We start from the raw sequence: 17,343 nt of genomic DNA, 5'->3' as shown, positions 1-17,343 counted from the left end.
ATCAGAGCCTTCTGGGAGGAGGTTGTCAAATGAATGAACAGCACCTGCCACAGAACTGAGCTGGCCAGAGGCTGATCCTCACCCATAGTGCACAGCAGAGCTGGGCAGTGCTCAACAGATCCCCACTGCATGTCACTACATGCTGGCCACGCATCTGCTGAGCCAGGGCAGGGTCTGAGCCTGGGGGCAAGGACTGCCCCCCTCCCCCTCAGCACCACTCAGCCTGAAGAGCACCTTCACCCATCCACAGGGGCCACTCTGACCTTCAGGCATATCATAGACCCTTGTAAGGAAGTTCCAAACGGAAACCCCAAGCTGGAGCAATTCAGGAAGAGGGGCCTGACACCAACCGAAGGGCCAAGCGAAATATGTGAGCACGGGGGTAAATGCACGTCCCCCGAGCCCGTGAAACATAAACCCTGAGATGGCTTATAGGTGACGGCTGTCAATACTCAGACGCTTCCTGTGACCGCTGTGGAGCTAAGCACTTCCATGTACACTTGAAACTCCCCAAATCCAAACCTGCAAGGCAGGCAGATCACCCCAAGGCAGGGTTGATCCTGTCATCTCCCCTTTCACAGAGGAGAAAACTGAGACCCAGATGGATGAAGTCGTGCTGTGCACGGCCACCCAGACACCAGGCTAGAAATCAGCATGAGTTATGAAGATCCAGCAAGGTAAAGACCCCCATGGGGAGGCCCTGGGCAGTCCCTGCCATGCCATTGGCTTGCAAAGGGGAGCAGCTTTTCTCTTGGATCGTCAGAACCCAGTTGCAGCCCCCTCCCCTCCTCTGAGCCGGGACGGGGAGTGAGTGTCCCACCGCCCTGCAGCATCCCTGGACGCTCCATTCTTTCACTGTTCCCTCCCCTCCCCCCTCAACACGGCTGGCTTGGCCTTGTGTGGATCCTGGCCGGCTGCCCCCGGGAGCCAGAGCCGGAGCCAGGAGCACTTGCAGCTGTCCCAGCTACGTATCAGAACCACAAACAAACATTGTTGCCTAGCAACACCGCTTCGCCCCAGCATCCCCAGGCTGAGTCAAGGGATCGGAGCCACTAGGCGCTCTCTGGCCACTATTGCCTGTTCAGCTCTTTCATTTCTCAGATGGGAACACTGAGGTTCAGAGAGAAGGAAGGGTCTTGTTCAAGTTCACTCAGGGAGCTGGGGGCACGGCTGGGAGGGTACTCAAAAGTCTTTTGCCACCTGACGTCACACACATCTTGGACCCGTCTTCTCCATCCTAGGCAGTCCTGGGCACAAAGATGCTCAATAAATCCTGTAGACTTCAATTTTGACTTCACAACTCCAATGGTTTTTTCCCCCAAATAGCAGTCCCACAGGGTAAGAGGCACCCGGTGACCATTCCCAGCCTTGGACTCAACCCTTGGTTTTTGGGGCTCTACCCCAAGGAAACGATCCAGGAGATAAAGAGAAGCATTTGTGCAAAGACGTTCCAACAGCCCCATTTATTATCACCAAAAACTGGCAACAGCGCATCTGCCTCAAACAGTGGAAGAGCTTAGCAACCGTGGGAGCTGAATGCCCGGAATGTTATTTTGCCCTTTAAATGAAAAGCAATGATATGGGTCAGGATGAATCTAGGAAATGGGTAAATGTGGGAAAATGCGGAAAAATCAGTGAGAGCAGGATAGAAGATGCACTCAGTTTAACTCTCTAAAAGCATCTATAAGAATATGTTAGAAGGGGTCGTGGACACAGGCAGGTGGTCTAGAGTTTCAGGGGTATTCAGGTTCCTACTACGTTTTCTTTCCATTAGGACTTTCTGACTCAGGAGGTCAAGGCTCCTTGAGTTCAGAATATTCTCTAAAATCTCCAGAGAAAGCAGTGGCCTGCCTGACCTTGGCCCAGAAGCCTGATGTGTGTGTGTCCACGTGTTCTCATGCCTGCCTCTCTGGTGTGTCTGTGTGCCTGTCCATAAATGTTTGCATCTGTGTCTATGTCACAGCTGGAATCAAGATTGCTGGGAGAAATATCAATAACCTCAGATATGCAGACATACAGATGACACCACCCCTACAGCAGAAAGCAAAGAGGAACTGAAAAGCCTCTTGAAGAAAGTGAAAGAAGAGAGTGAAAAAGCTGGCTTAAAACTCAACATTCAAAAAACGAAGATCATGGCATCTGGTCCCATCACTTCATGGCAGATAGATGGGGAAACAGTGGAAACAGTGGCTGACTTTATTTTGGGGGGCTCCAAAATCACTGCAGATGGTGATTGCGGCCATGAAATTAAAAGATGCTTGCTTCTTGGAAGAAAAGCTATGACAAACCTAGACAGCATATTAAAAAGCAGAGACATTACTTTGCCAACAAAGGTCTGTCTAGTCAAAGCTATGGTTTTTTCAGTAGTCACGTATGGATGTGAGAGTTGGACCATAAAGAAAGCTGGGCGCTGAAGAATTGATGCTTTTGAACTGTGGTGTTGAAGAAGACTCTTGAGAGTCCCTTGGACAGCAAGATCCAACCAGTCCATCCTAAAGGAAATCAGTCCTGAATATTCATTGGAAGGGCTGATGTTGAAGCTGAAACTCCAATACTTCGGCCACCTGATGCGAAGAACTGACTCATTTGAAAAGACCCTGATGCTGGGAAAGATAGAAGGCGGGAGGAGAAGGGGACGACAGAGGATGAGATGGTTGGATGGCATCACCGACTTGATGAACATGAGTTTGAGTAAACTCCAGGAGTTGATGATGGACAGGGAAGCCTGGCATGCTGTGCTTCACGGGGTCGCAAAGAGTCGGACACGACTGAGCGACTGAACTGAACTGACTGTGTCTATGTCAGTGTGCATGGCCATGTGTCTGTGTCTCTGTGCCTGTCCTTGTGTATTCATGTCTGTGGGTGTCTGTGCACATCTATGTGTGTCTCCACACACACACACGTGTGTGTTAGGGCCCTGCCCAGGAGAGGGAAAAGTCAGGATTCTAGTTCCCCACCCTCCATGGCTTCTGTTTCCTCCCTCAGTGCGCTGCGCATGACCCTGCCCACCCCACCCACCTCCAGGATGGCCAGCAGAAGAGGGCAACCTCTCGCCCAGATGAGGAGGCCTCAGAGGCTCAGCCACACTGTGGAATTCAACCCTGATTGCACCAGAGTCACCATGGAGCGCCAGCGCTGGAGGTCTCCTGGTGACCCTGACCACAGCCCCTTGGCCAGGGTCGGCACAGGATCAGGAAAGAGAGGCCCTGGGCAGCCCTAGTAGTTCAGGCCTCCCCCTGCCCTCTATCAGCCCAGGACAGAGGACAGAGGCAGACGACAGAGGCAACTGCAGAAGAGGGGCGTGGCTCAGCCAGGCAGAAGGGGTGTGGCGGAAGAGGGGCGTGGCTTAGCCATGCAGAAGGGGTGTGGCGGAAAAGGGGCGTGGATCAACCATGCGGAAGGATCTCAGGTTCTGGAGGCAGATGGTCACCCACGACTCATCAGAATACGTTCTGAAGCAACCAGAATGCCAGCTTTGAAGCTGAGCCTTGGTGGGACGGGAGCGGCAGCATGTCCCTGGGAGATGGAAAAGATGGAGGAGGAAGTAGGGAAGAGCAGCGGACAGCAAGGCCACCCACTCCCCAACACCATCACTGTTTCGTGTGTGCGTCCCACAGGTTTTTGGTGTTTTGTTTTTTTTTTTTAACTTTTTATTTTATATTGGGGTATAGCCGATTAACGATGCTGTGATAGTTTCAGGTGGACAGCAAAGGGACTCAGGCATAGGTATACATGTATCCATTCTCCTCCAAATCCCCCTCCCAGCCAGGCTGTCTGGTAACATTGAGCAGAATTCCCTGTGCTATACAATAGGTCCTTGTTTGTTATCCATTAAATGTAGCAGTGGGTCCATGCCCATCCCAAACTCCCTAGCTATCCCTCCTCCAGACATTTGCCCTTGTGTGTGTGCCTAGTCACTCAGTCGTGTCCAACTCTTTTCAAGCACATGGCTGACCAGGCTCCTGTGTCCATGGGGATTCGCTAGGTAAGAATACTGGAGTGGGTTGCTATGCCCTCCTCCAGGGGATCTTCCCAACTCAGGATCAAACCCAGGTCTCCCGCATTGCAGGCGGATTCTTTACCAGCTGAGCTACCAGGGAAGCCCATCCTTGCCTCATGGGTTTTTCAAATCTGCATTTTCTGGCTGAATGGCCATGGGACCAAGGGAACTGTGTGTCTGGTAAGAAAACTGAGCTCTATTCTGTTCGGGGAAGTTGTCGGATGCCACAGGGAGGCCCAAAGAAGCACAGGGACACAGAACCCGCGAATGAAACTCAGATACAATCAAAAGTCAGCGAAGTTATTCACAGTTGCCAGCAAGAGGACACAGACCAAGTGTCTATCAGCTGGTGAATATATCGACAAAAGGCGGTCCATCACCACAACAGAATACTATTCAGTCATAAAAAAGAATGAAGTCCTGACACCTGCTACAACATGCAGAAACCTCAAAAACATGGTTCCCAGTGAAAGGAGCCAGACGCAAAAAGTCACGTTGCTCATGATTACATTTATGTGAGCCGTCCAGAGCAGATCAATCCAAAGGCAGAAAGCAGATGAGTGGTTGCCAAGGGCTGGGCTGGGGTGGGGAAAGGATGAGAAGTGGCTGCCAACCAGAGTGGGGATATTTTCACGGAGGAGGGTGCTGGAAATGTTCTAAAATTAATTGTGATGATGGTTACACAACTCAGAACTTACTAAAAAAACATATAATTGGAAAGCATGTGAATTATATCTCAATAAAGCTTTCTTATTGAAAAAACTTGGTGAGAATTAAATGGGATAATAGATATGATGATGATAATTTTTAAAAGCTGGAAATGCTGCTTTAGTTTCCAGCAGCAGCAGGAAAATGATATCAAAGGGTGTGATTTTCCACCGCTCACAATGCACCAAACGTCGCACACTCATCACTGTATCTTGAAAGCAGGATTTAAACCGTGTCCACCTTATGGATGGAGAGACAGGCCAAGAGGAGCCAGGGGCCACCTGAGGCCACACGACTAATACATAACCAGTCAGCATTTGCATGCAGGTCTGATTTAATGCCAGAGTCTTTGCCCTTCACCCCAGCCCCAACCCCGCCCCCAGGCATATTCTGCCTCTTCATGTAGGTGAACTCCCGGAATCTCATAAATCTCAAGAGCAAGCCATAAGCCAGCAAGAAGTGGAGGGGGCAAGGGAGAAAGAACAGAACAAAACTCTAGGATTGCAAAAGCAGCTTTCCCAGATTTATGGCTCCCGGCTGATCTATTAACGTATCACAACAAGGAGGGGCGAACAAATGGGAATTGCGATTCTCCATTTCAGTAACAAGCCAGAAACAAACAAGCACCCGCCGGCGGCTGTCCAGCCAAGGAGCCAGGACCGGGCTTTCTGGGGAGAGAGGCAGGTTCCTCTGGCCCCCACTGCCACCCACGACACGGAGCCGCCAAAGACCCCGGAGGGCATGCGGGTAGGGGCGGCACGGAACCAGCCCCGTCACGGACCCCAGCAGCATTCAGGTGTGCAGGCTTCCAGGACTGGGAGGGTCACCAAACAGATGTTCGGAGATGCAGAGCCCTGAGTGTGGGTGTTGGGCCGGCGGGGGGAGGCTGCACCGCAGGCTGCTCTGAGACCTTCTCCATCTGGAATGTCTCAGAGACCTCGCCAGGACTGATGTCACCAGCTGGAGCTGCCCCCTCGCCCCACCCCCACCCCACGAGAGTCAAGGGCTCCAGGAGTTCTGAGGCCTTCTTGTCGGGAACCACCCTGCCCTTCCTCCCTGTCTGAGGGTGAGGGTTTGGCCTGGCTTTGAAGGATAGCCTCCTTCCTCTCCCCCCAACTCTCAGGACCCCTGAAAGCCTGGCTGCCAGATACCAGGTCAGAGGAGCAGGCAAGGATGGAGAGCACGTGTCTTGCCCAGGAAGGCGGTCCCAACTGAGGTGTTCCAACTTTGCTAGCTGAGTGACCATGAGCAGCTCACCCCACCTGGCTGAGCCTCATTTCCACTCAGGTAGCAAGGGCTGCTGGCAGATAGGAGGCGCTCCTGCAGGCACCGCCCCTTGGCTGTGTGGGAAGGGCCATGTGCATGTTATTTCAGAGGCCTTGCTCCTCTAAAGGGCATCCAGGCTCCCTTAGAGGCCAATGGGTGAAAAGCACTGCCTGTGGAATCAGTTGCGTATCCCCCCTGGGGGTGTCCACAGGGTCCCACACACACCAGCTGGGTCACTGGACACCTTGAGGCCAGTTTCCCCAAGCATCAAGCTCTGTCCACCCCCAGACCCAAGGCCACGCAGCTGGGGTTACCTGTCGGTGATGGGCAGCATGTGGTGGGAGTCCTTGGTCCAGGTGACCAGTGGGGGTGGAGAGCCCTGGGCCTCACAGTCAAGGGTCACCTCATCACCAGCCTTGGCCGTGACCCTCAGAGGCTTGTCTGCTTCGTGTGACCCATTCACAAGGATCCTGGGCTTGGCTGTTGGTGGAAGCAGGCAGGGAGTGTGAGCAGGGTGGGAAGCCATGGGATGCGGCCCACAGAGGACCAGTGTGGCTCCCCTAGGAAGCTGAGGTGGTACTGCCACCCCAGACGTGCAGAGGAGGGTGGGCTCTGCTGTATCGGGAGAGCATAGGTTTAGGGTTGGACTCAGATCCGATGGTTTCCCCCAGCCACCCCTCCACCTGTCCACCCCACCCTCCTTCTCTCACTTTGCTGACCCCAGCATGGTCCCTCCTGCCCCAACGTCTCCGTCCCTCTAGCTTCTCTCCATCCTGCTCCACTTCCCCGGGGGCACTCTGGCAGGTTCTTTCCTCCCTCCTTTCTCTCCCTTCTTGGCCTGGATCATCCCATTTATCCTCAGGAATAAATGGGATTAACCATCAGCTGATGCCCAATCTCCCTCCGTGCTTGGGGTCCAAGAGGAACCCTGGCTCCAAACAGTTCAATACACAATTAATTATTTAATGGCAGTTGTGATGGGCACTAAGAAGGGAACATTCCAGAGAGTTCAGCCTGAGGGATCAGAAAGCACTGAGATCTGACCGATGGGAGAAGTCAGCGGACCAGGAGTGAGGGAAGGGCATGCCAACAGAAGGAGCCGTGTGTGCAAAGGCCCTGAGGTAGGACAGGTCATTTAAGAAATTGAAAGGTGGCCAGAGGTTCTGGGCACTAAGAGTCAAAGAGTCATGGAGAAAGGTGGGCACGGGGGCTGCTGAGGGCTGGGAGTCCGGTGTAGGGCCTTGTGTCTTCCCCAGGCTTGTTAATATGAAGGTCTCTCCCTCTCCCCATCCAGTTCTGAGCTGGAACCACTCTTAGAGCATGGCCACACTGCTGGGGACAGTCCTCAGAGGGAGGGCAGCTTTGATCTTCAGACAGGAAGAATTTAGAGGCAGGGCTGCTGACAGGGTGCCAGGAAGATGCAGGGGAGGTCAGATTGAGCATGCCCCTGCCTCCACACCTGCCCAGCCCCTCTCCCAGGACAGGGGTGGCCTCACTCACTGTTGACAGAAAGCCGCATCTCCTGGCTGGAGAAGCCCACTGCATTGGTGGCTGTGCAGACATAGGCCCCCGCGTCCTGGACAGATGGCCGGGGGATGACCAGGGTGCCGTCCTTGCTCACGTTGTAGTGGGGATCCCTGGAGGCCAGGGCATTGGTCTCCTGCAACAGAGTCAGAGGTGACATCAGCAGAGCCCACCTCCCATGGCAACTTGCATCGCTCCTCTCCCCATGATCACTGGGCCTACCTCTCTGGTTACCTTCATGGTAACAGGTTTCACCTACCTTGGTCCAGGTGATGGTGGGGGTGGGAACTCCTGAGGCTACACAGGGGAGAGAGGCTGGAACGCCTTCATTGGTGATATGGTGGGTGGCAGTGGGCTGGATTCTGGGTGGCACTTTTAAAAACAAACCAATTTCATAAACCAGAGTTCACAGCAGCATTGTTCACAATAGCCAAAAGGTGGAAACAATCCAAGTAGCCATCAGAGGGTGATGGATGAACAGAATGTGATGTGTACGTATGGAATATTATTCAGCCCTAAAAAAGGAACAACCGTCTGATACATAGTACAACATGGATGAACCTTGACGATATTACGCAAAGTGAAATAAGCCAGACACGGAAGGACACATACTGTAAGATTCCACTTATGGGAGATACCGTAAACAGGCAAGTTCATGGAGGCAGGAAGCAGAAGGGTGGTGGCCAGGGGCTGCAGGAGGGGAAATGCAGAGTTGGTGGGTACAGTTTCAACTTGGGAAGTTGAAAAGTTCTGGAGATGGATGGTGGTGATGGTTGTGAAACTGTGTCCCATGGAGTTAAAAACCCATCCCCAAACTGAGCCCCATGGGGTTAACAATACCAGCAACTAGCAGAAATTCTTGAGCTTATCTTACAGCCTGCTGCATACTCTTTTGCTTGAGCCTGCCTTCACTGAGCAAGCTCGCTTAATTGTTTCATTGCAAACTGCATATCCTCCAAGCTTCGTGTAGCCTAAACAACAAGATGTTTGTCTGAGTTGTTTGAAAACAACTGGAAGTCAGCTGTGTTTAGTTAGAGTACAAGCCAGCTAAGACTGCTCGGGACCACTGACCCTAAAACTGTGTCTACACAGGTGTCTGATAAGTGACTTTTTGACATCAGAGGGCCAAAAGCCCCACCCTCAGGTCACGCTAGGCATCCCCATTTTTGGACCTGCATCTCATGGAGAAGCAAGTCAGCCAGGCACACCCGCACAGAACACTGATGCCCTCGCCCTTTCCCTACCTGCGGTCACTTTTCCCATGCCTTTGACCACCTCACGCAAAAAGACTCTGATGCTGGGAGGGATTGGGGGCAGGAGGAGAAGGGGACGACAGAGGATGAGATGGCTGGATGGCATCACCGACTCGATGGACGTGAGTTTGGGTGAACTCCAGGAGTTGGTGGTGGACAGGGAGGTCTGGCGTGCTGCGATGCATGGGGTCGCAAAGAGTCAAACACGACTGAGCGACTGAACTGAACTGAAGACCACCCTACTTCTTTAATAAATATCCTAAGCCTCTGGCCACTGGGGAGGCCAATCTGAGACTTATTCTCCTATCTCCTCACTTGACTGCCATGTGAACACACCTTTTCTCTGCAGCAAACCTCAGCATCTCAGTGTTCTGGCTTGCTGCGTTCTGGGCAAGGGTCTTCCCAGATGGTGCTAGTGGTAAAGAACCCGCCTGCCAATGCAGGAGACATAAGAGACTCAGGTTCGATCCTGGGTCAGGAAGATGCCCTGGAGGAGGGCATGGCAACCCACTCCAGTATTCTTGCCTGGAGAATCCCATGGACAGAGGAGCCTGGCGGGCTATGATCCATCGGGTGGCAAAGAGTCGGACACGACTGAAGCGACAGCATGCACGAGCACGCATGCTGGGCAAACAAACCTGCTGGCACAACAGCGTGAATGCCGCTTATGCTACTTAATTTACGCCACTGAACTGTACACTTTAAAATGGCTAAAACGGTAAGCTTTATATCATGTATATTTTATCATGATTTTTAAAAATAACATTTTAGCAGGAGAATACAGCTGCCACTGCTATAAATTCGTGTCCCAGACAGAGGGCAGCCTGTGTCTAGGAACCAGTTGTGCCGTTTCTTCACTGTGGGGCTTCGGATAAATCACTTAATCTTTTGGTACCCATATTCCTTGATCAGCAAAAAAAAAAAAAAAAAAGCTAAATTAACCTCAATTCCCTGCTCAGTCTCTGGGGATGGACAGATGAGAAGTGGCAGAAAAGAATGTTCACAGAACACAGTGAACTTGAAAACAAGTGCAGAATCCATCCTGGGAACCATCCAGATTTTCAGGCATTAAAACGGGGCAGAGCAGAGGGGTGGGGATTGTCTGCAGGAGCAGGGGAAGGGAATCAGGCATGGAGAAATCAGACCCAGGAGGGAAGGCCAGAAGCCAAGGGCTCTGATGGTAACACTAAGTTCCTTCAGGGGAATGCCTTTCTGGATTCTCCCAGGTGGCCAAAGCCTGCAAGTCAATCAGAATTTGTTGAATGGAAGTGAAATGAGCCAGGAGAGCAGAGCTTGATCGCTACTCCCACAGAGGGGGCTGTGTGTAGGGCAGGAATTGACTGGGAGGCTTTCAGCAGAGGCAGCCCTCGCTGATGCTATGATTTGCTGAGTAACCTCCATCTTGGAGCCTCAGCTTCCTTAACTGCAGAGTGTGGAGGCTCTTAAACCCTCCACTTGGAGCAGTTAGGTAAACTAACATGCGCAGACCCTCTTAGAGGTCTGGATGTGGCACATACCCCACCTTTGGTCACTGTATTTAATTGGAAGTATACAGAGACAGGACAGTTGGGTTCTAGACCCAGCCTCCTTCTCAGCTTCGGTTTTCCACTACTAAATGGGGAACGATGAGTTCTTCCCACTCATCCCTCAGGGGTTTAATAAAACAAGTCAAACAAACAAACAAAAAGAGGATATTGATGTATGCGGTAAATGAAAACATAACTAACTGGACTTCAACTTCTTGTTTTATGTTAAAAAGAACCTGGTTGGGTGGGGAAGGGAAGCAGGGACCCTCCCACACTGTGGATGGGAAAGTAATTGGGCAAATACATGAAAAGCCCTAAAAAATGTGCAGTCTCTGTGAGTCAAAACTCAATTCCACATCAATAGTGTATCCTAGGGAAAGACCTGGGCACATGGGCAAAGGTGGGGCATCAGGACATTTATCCCCAGGGGTTCACGCAGAGGAGACACTGGACAGGGCTGGGGGGGCAGGTAAGATACACCTGGTTCATCCTAACAGGGGACACGCAGTCGGAAACCAATGCTTCTGAGTCTTCTTAGCAGAAGACATGCCATATATTGTCACAAGAAGCACTCGGGTTATAAGACAGTCATATTACTCCAGTTGGTTTCTAAATATGTCTATGTACATGTATATGAAGAATTTATACATATTTATATATAGAATATACATCATGCAAAAATAACTTACATACAACACACATAAAGAATATTTATAATGTAACTGTATATGTACATCTATAATATATAAACGGGTATAAATATATATACAGTGTGTATTGCATATATGTGTGCATGTGAAGCTCATGTGTGTATAAAGTATGAAAGATACACAACAAATGTAAGATTATTCCAGTTCTTCTTAGTTACTGGTATTATAGAAGGTTGGTTTTGTTTTGGAGTTTTTTCGCTTTTAGGGGGAGTTTTTTGGTCCAGACTTTAAATTTCCTACCATGAATATGTACTACGTGTGCAAGCAATCTCTTTAAACAAGGTGTTCAAAATCAAGTTCCCCTTGGGCACCTCCACCCATCCCATCCTGCCTCCCGCACCAGCCCGGGACTCACCCTGGACAACCAGCTGCACGTCCCTATGGTGAGAGCCGGCCGTGTTGCTGACCACACAGCTGTACCTGCCGGCGTCCTCCAACAATGCCTGGTCAAGGTGGAGGCTGCCGTCTGCCCGGATGGAATGCCGGCTGCCCGGTGGGAGCTGGTGGGGGCGAAGAAGAATCAGCCTGGACCAAGGGCTCCACTCAGAGCTGCTAAGAGAACTCCAGAAATCTCACTGCCCACCAGCTCAGCAGGGAACAGCCTGGGTAGAGAGGCCAGGGGCTTGCAAAGAGGGTGGGGAGCCTGGTGGTGACACTCGCATCCCTTCCCGGATAGTCATGAGACCCCACAGACCCTCGGGGTCAGGTGGATCTGACCCCCAGCATACCCTTGACCCCGCTCACCCAAGGTCCACCAGTCCAGGGCAGGACACCTGACCCAAGGGTGCTGAGACGAGCCCCTCCCGGGAGGGTAGGCTTGGGGTCAGAGCCTCCACTGGAGCTCCGAGGCCCATGCGCCCCAAGGCCACAAAGAGGAGGGATAGCCCGTCCTTGGGGAGAGAACCGAGCCACGCAGAGCAAAGCGGAGGTGCGGCCGCATCAGCTGTGGTCCCAGAGAGAGCGGCTCCTGGCAGCTGGCCCGGTGTGTCCCCATCAGGACCAGGGTGGGGCAGGGGAAGTGGGTCCAGAATGGGGCCTGGGGCCACCTCTGCAGACTTGCTCAGCCAGTCCATCTTTGGTGAGGACCATTCCGCCAAGTGAGCCCGCTCTGGGATTCCCTGTCTCTGTCCCTCGAGCCTGGCTGCACATTCTGCTCTTGGGTTCTGGGAGAGGCCGCTGGGCTGTCTTGGGATCCCTTGGGGCTGAGTGAGTTTGAGGGGGCTTCTGCTGTTTGCTCCTGGCATCTGGGCAGGTGCAGGCCCACTCAGTGTCCCCGCTGAGCTAAAACAGGCTCTGCATCTCCGGTCACTCCTTGTCCTGGCGTGGACGAGGCCCAGGGCCACTCGTTCCCCTCATGCCCATCGGATTCTACTGTGGAACCCTCCTCCTTGCCCCAGCCCGTGTGCCCAGGCGGGGTCCTCCTCCTGGTGATCCTGCAGAGGGGTCACCCACGTGTCAGCCTCCACAAAGCCTGCCTGCTCCGCGAGTTGGACACTGTCCGTCCAACTGCGTTAGGGGCCGGGACAGCAGGGACGGGCCCAGTAGTCTGGCCACACAGTTGCTGCCTCCCCTGGGTGTCCAGCATCTTCGGGGGTGAGGGCACCTTTTTTATAACTTCCTGGGCACAAGGACCTCAGATGTCTGAGGACAGACCAGAGAGGGAAAGGAGAAGTGAACGGAGAAGGGAAATAGAGGGACCCAGGTGGCTCAGTGGCAAAGAATCCACCTGTCTGTGCAGGAGCCTCAGGTTCAGTCCCTGAGAAAGGAAGATCCCCTGGAGGAGGAAATGGCAACCCTTCAGTACTCTTGCCTGGAGAATCCCATGGACAGAGGAGCCTGGCGGGCTACAGTCCATAGGGTCGCAAAGAGTTGGACACGACTTAGCAACTAAACAACAGCAACAACAAAGAAAACCAAATTGGTGGGAATGGGTGAAGCAGCCACTGTGCGCCCAGCAGTGTGCCAGGCAGCTGGGGCAAATGCTCTGTTGCGCAGACCTTGTCTCGGTCCTGGAACCATCAGAAGGGGGGCGATGGACAAATGCCTTGTGTCTGTGCCCCCACTAAACTGCTGCTCCCCGGTCGCAGCACAAATGAAGCACAAGCTCCTCCGGTCAAGGACTCAAGAGCGTGAAGGGTGCTATTAGTGCATTATCAGAGAAAGTTCTGGAAAGAGGCATGGAAGGGAGAATACACTCCAAAACAGGGGAACCGCAAAGCGGAGGCCAAGGTGTGAGGGTGACAGCTCCTTCCTCCCCACAACACTGCCCGCGGCACCCAGAGGGGCCCAGCACTCACAGGCATGCCAGCCTTGAGCCAGCGCCGCTCGGGGCGGGGCCTCCCAGCCAGGACGGTACAGGGCAGGGACACCGGCTGCCTCTCCAGCACCCGGACGGTGGGGGCGCTGCTGGCGATCTGTGGGGGGACTGCAGGGAGAGGAGCCGGTGTCAGTACACTGGCTTCCCGTGGGAACCAAGGCCCTCAGTCCCCTGTCTCCCCCACAGGGAACCCAGAGAGGCATCAGGATTGGGGATCCCAAAAGGGTCAAAGGGCACACTTCCTGGGGCACACTACCCAGAAAGTAGGGGTCCAGATGCTCCTCTAGGAGAACCTGGCTGTGGACACTCCTGTCCCAAAGGATGGGCAGCCATGGGGGCCTCCCTGGGGGGCCCAGTGTCCCCACCAAACCCCTCCTCTCCAGATCCACCACGAACCATGTCCAGTCACGAGGAGGTAGGCCTCCGCCTGGACCTTCCCAAAGACATTTTCAGCTTCGCAGACATACAGGGCCTGGTCTTCAGGGACCACACCTGAAGGGCAGGAAAAGGCAGACCTGACTGCCAGAGCACATCCTGCCTCCAGCCCCCACAGGCTCCAGCTCCCCAGGTGCCAACAGCGCCCTTGGCACAGCCCGGCCCTGCAGAGGTCAGGCAGGAGGGCTGGAATGGCAAGGAGGAGAAGGATAGGGGATACAGCTGGGCCTTGGAAAGGTGAGAAGGCCTAGGCTTGCTCACGTGTAGAATGGGGATTTATCAATAACTGCACCTTGTAGTACGACTAGGAGGGATGAATAGATGATGCGATTATAGTGCTCAGCATGCGGCCTGGCACAGTAGTGAAAATGATGGTGATGATGCTGGTGATGGTGGTGATGATGAGGGTAGTGATAGTTATGATGGTGGTGATGGTGCTGGTGGTGGCAAGGATGGAGATGATAATGATAAAGATGATGGTGATGGTGATTATCAAGGTGGTGACGATGGCGATGATGATGATGGTTGGGATGGTGGTGATGGTGATGGTGGCGGTGATGGAATTGATAATGATAAAGATGATAATGAGGAAGATGATGGTGACGATGGTGGTGACAATGATGATGGTGATGATGATGGTGAGGATGGTGATGGTGATGATGGTGGTGGTGAGGATGGAGATGATAATGATAAAGGTGATGGTGATGGTGACTATCGAGGTGAAGATGGTGAGGATGGTGATGATGGTGGGGATGGTGATGATGGGGGTGATAATGGTGATGATGATGGTGATGATGATGATGGTTAGGGTGGTGGTGGTGGTGATGATGACGGTAGTGATGGTGATGATGGTGCTGGTGATGATGGAATTGATAATGATAAAGATGATAATGAGGAAGATGACGGTGATGATGGTGGTGACAATGATGATGGTGAGGATGGTGATGACGGTGAGGATGGTGATGATGGTTAGGATGGTGGTGATGATGGTTAGGATGGTGATGTTGATGGTGGTATTGATGGTGATGATGGTGGTGATGGTGATGGTGGTGATGATGGTGGGGATGGTGATGATGATGGGGGTGATAATGGTGATGATGATGGTGATGTTGATGATGATGGTTAGGGTGGTGGTGGTGGTGGTGATGATGACGGTAGTGATGGTGATGATGGTGCTGGTGATGATGGAATTGATAATGATAAAGATGATAATGAGGAAGATGATGGTGATGATGGTGGTGGTGGTGATAGTGGTGGTGGTGGTGGTAGTGATGATGGCGATGATGATGATGGTGATGATGGTGGTGGTGGTGATAGTGATGGTGGTGGTGGTGGTGATGATGGCAATGATGATGATGGTGAGGGTGGTGATGATGGTAATGTTGTTGTTGGTGGTGGTGGTGGTGGTGGTGGTGATGGTGGCTATCACATAGAACGCGTAATATGTGTCAGACACTGTGCTAAGGGATTTACATGTATCACTCACATAGCAGCTCCTTGAGGTGGACTGTTGCTAAACCAGGGTGGGAGGCCCTGTCACTATCACTAGTGTGACTGGTCCAGAGGAAAGGCATGACGTGACCAGAGTCACTCGGCTGGAATATGACCCTCATCACCTGACCCATGGCCAGCTCTAAGGGTCAGTGTGCTGCTCCCAGTTGCCCAGTCTGGGGGCTTAGGGTGTCAGAAGCCATTCTGTCTCCCTTGCCCACCCTCCCCCAGCCCCAGTCTCTTACTTTCAAAGAACAGCACTTCTGAATCGGGCCACCCAGTCCTGCTGCCTGGCCTGGGCCCCAGAGGCTGGTCATCTCCACGGTGCCAGGTGATGGTAGGCAGTGGGTGACCCGTGGCCCGGCATGCCAGGAGGGCGCTCCTCCCCAGTTCCACGGTGACATCCTGGGGCAGCTCCAAGAGCTGGGGCGCATCTGCAGGGAGGTGATAGTCAGCCTTGCCCAGTGGCTGGACTCGCTCAGTCCCAAGGGCACTGTTCCAAGGCCTGCCTCCTCTCCCCTCACTGGGGGATTTCCCTCTTCCAGCCTCAAGAACCTAACTCATATCCAGGGCTCCAGAGCCAACTTGAGCTTGGCAGGGTGCAGCCCTGAAGTGCTCCTGGGGATGAAGAGACAGAGCGAGCAGCCTTCAGAGGGATGAAGTCCTCAGACCCCACATGGCATCTCGGGGACCCTGCCCTGTCCAGCCATAAGGGGAGCAACATGCCTGCTCCTGCAGGTGACATCTCCCAGGAAGCCAGCTTGGAGGGGCTGCAAGTCATGCCTGACCACAGGAACCCCACCAGCTCTGAGGGCCCCGCCCCACCATGCCTTCCTCCTGGGCCACCAGAGCTTCTCTTCATGCATCTCCTGGACTCTGGCCACCATTTCCATGACCCCAAACAGCCAACTTCATAGGGAAGTTCTAGCTCATCTTTACTTCGCTACATCCTTCTCTGCTTGTTGAACATCTTGTAATAAGCATATAAATCTCTACTACAAAGTCAAAACAGGCCTATAAATAACTTGACCTTAGGCTTTATGGTCCAAATGGGGCACTGGAGAGTGAAAAGAGCCATCATAATAATTACACCAGGATAACAGATGTAAACAAGGGTGCCTGAATTATAAAAAGAATTCAAGCATCACATAAGGGTTTAGCCTTCATTTTTGCTCCACACATTTCAAACCTCATGTCCCTGCCACTGTTAATGCTTTGTAGTGTTTCTTTCAAAGATTTTTTTCCTAAGCATTGTCTTATTTTTATGATGGGGAATGGGGGTATAGAAGTAATTTATTTCCCCAAACAGAGACTCATAATCCTTTCCATGCTTCTGCTGGCCAGAAGGCGGCCCAACTCCAGACAGGTCCAGGCCCCATTCCCTGCAGCTTCTGGGCACCGCCCTCACAGCCCTGTCCCCAGACCCTGACCAGGAAGGACCCCGGCCTGTTCCGAACCCGTCGCATCCAGCATGAAGGAAAATCCTCCACCCCTTTGTTCTTGCCGTCTCTCTCCAGAAATCTCCCCCATCCATCCAAATCATGACATCAAATTTCCCTCTTGGCCTCGGGGAGCAGGGGAGTTCCAGGGAGATATAAACACAACTTGGAAAATCGCTGCAAGGAGGAAGACAGTCTTGGACCTGAGCTCAGACACCACCCGCGAGTCGCTTTCTCACTGGGGCCTGGCAGCTGCGGCGATTGAGAGTCCAAGCAAGTATCTGCTCCGGGTGCCTCAGATGGGGTCACTGGTCCTGCAAAGCCCTTGACCTGGGGATACAGCTTTCTTATTCCCCTCCCCCAACCCTGAGTAGGTAGCTCCAGGGCCAGGTACCCTCAGAGCCTGCCTCCTCGGCTCTACCCAGCGCACTGCAGGGCCCTCCTCCCGCAGGCCTCTCAGTCCCTGTTTTTCTCACGCTACCTCTTGACCCTCTTCTTCCATAGCCAAAGAGCCCCGCTTTTTCTCCCAAATGTGGGGTATTAAAAAGCACACCCTCCCTCCCACTCTCCTCCCAATCCTGAACTTCACCTCCCTCCCCAAGAAGGGACAGTTGACTTATAATAGTAAGTGACTATCACAGGGTTCTGGGCTTCCCTGATAGCTCTGCCTGCAG

At 52.9% G+C, this 17,343-nt stretch overlaps 1 protein-coding gene across 2 annotated transcripts in view; it reads right to left on the bottom strand.

Moving 5' to 3' along the window:
- The window catches only part of HMCN2 (hemicentin 2), a 177,898-nt gene that overhangs the window by 100,668 nt on the left and 59,887 nt on the right, over positions 1-17,343 (bottom strand). For both annotated transcript variants that reach the window (XM_061433841.1, XM_061433842.1), the window contains exons 16-22: positions 15,476-15,664; positions 13,701-13,796; positions 13,285-13,412; positions 11,343-11,487; positions 7,758-7,870; positions 7,475-7,634; positions 6,289-6,454 (exon numbers count right to left, since the gene is read on the bottom strand). In XM_061433841.1, the coding sequence (XP_061289825.1) occupies positions 6,289-6,454; positions 7,475-7,634; positions 7,758-7,870; positions 11,343-11,487; positions 13,285-13,412; positions 13,701-13,796; positions 15,476-15,664 (997 nt within the window). The remainder of the gene's footprint in view (positions 1-6,288; positions 6,455-7,474; positions 7,635-7,757; positions 7,871-11,342; positions 11,488-13,284; positions 13,413-13,700; positions 13,797-15,475; positions 15,665-17,343) is intronic.

This window comes from Bos javanicus, chromosome 11 (assembly GCF_032452875.1).
Source record: "Bos javanicus breed banteng chromosome 11, ARS-OSU_banteng_1.0, whole genome shotgun sequence".
Lineage (NCBI taxonomy): Eukaryota > Metazoa > Chordata > Mammalia > Artiodactyla > Bovidae > Bos > Bos javanicus.
This window is presented reverse-complemented; position numbering and strand designations above follow the sequence as displayed.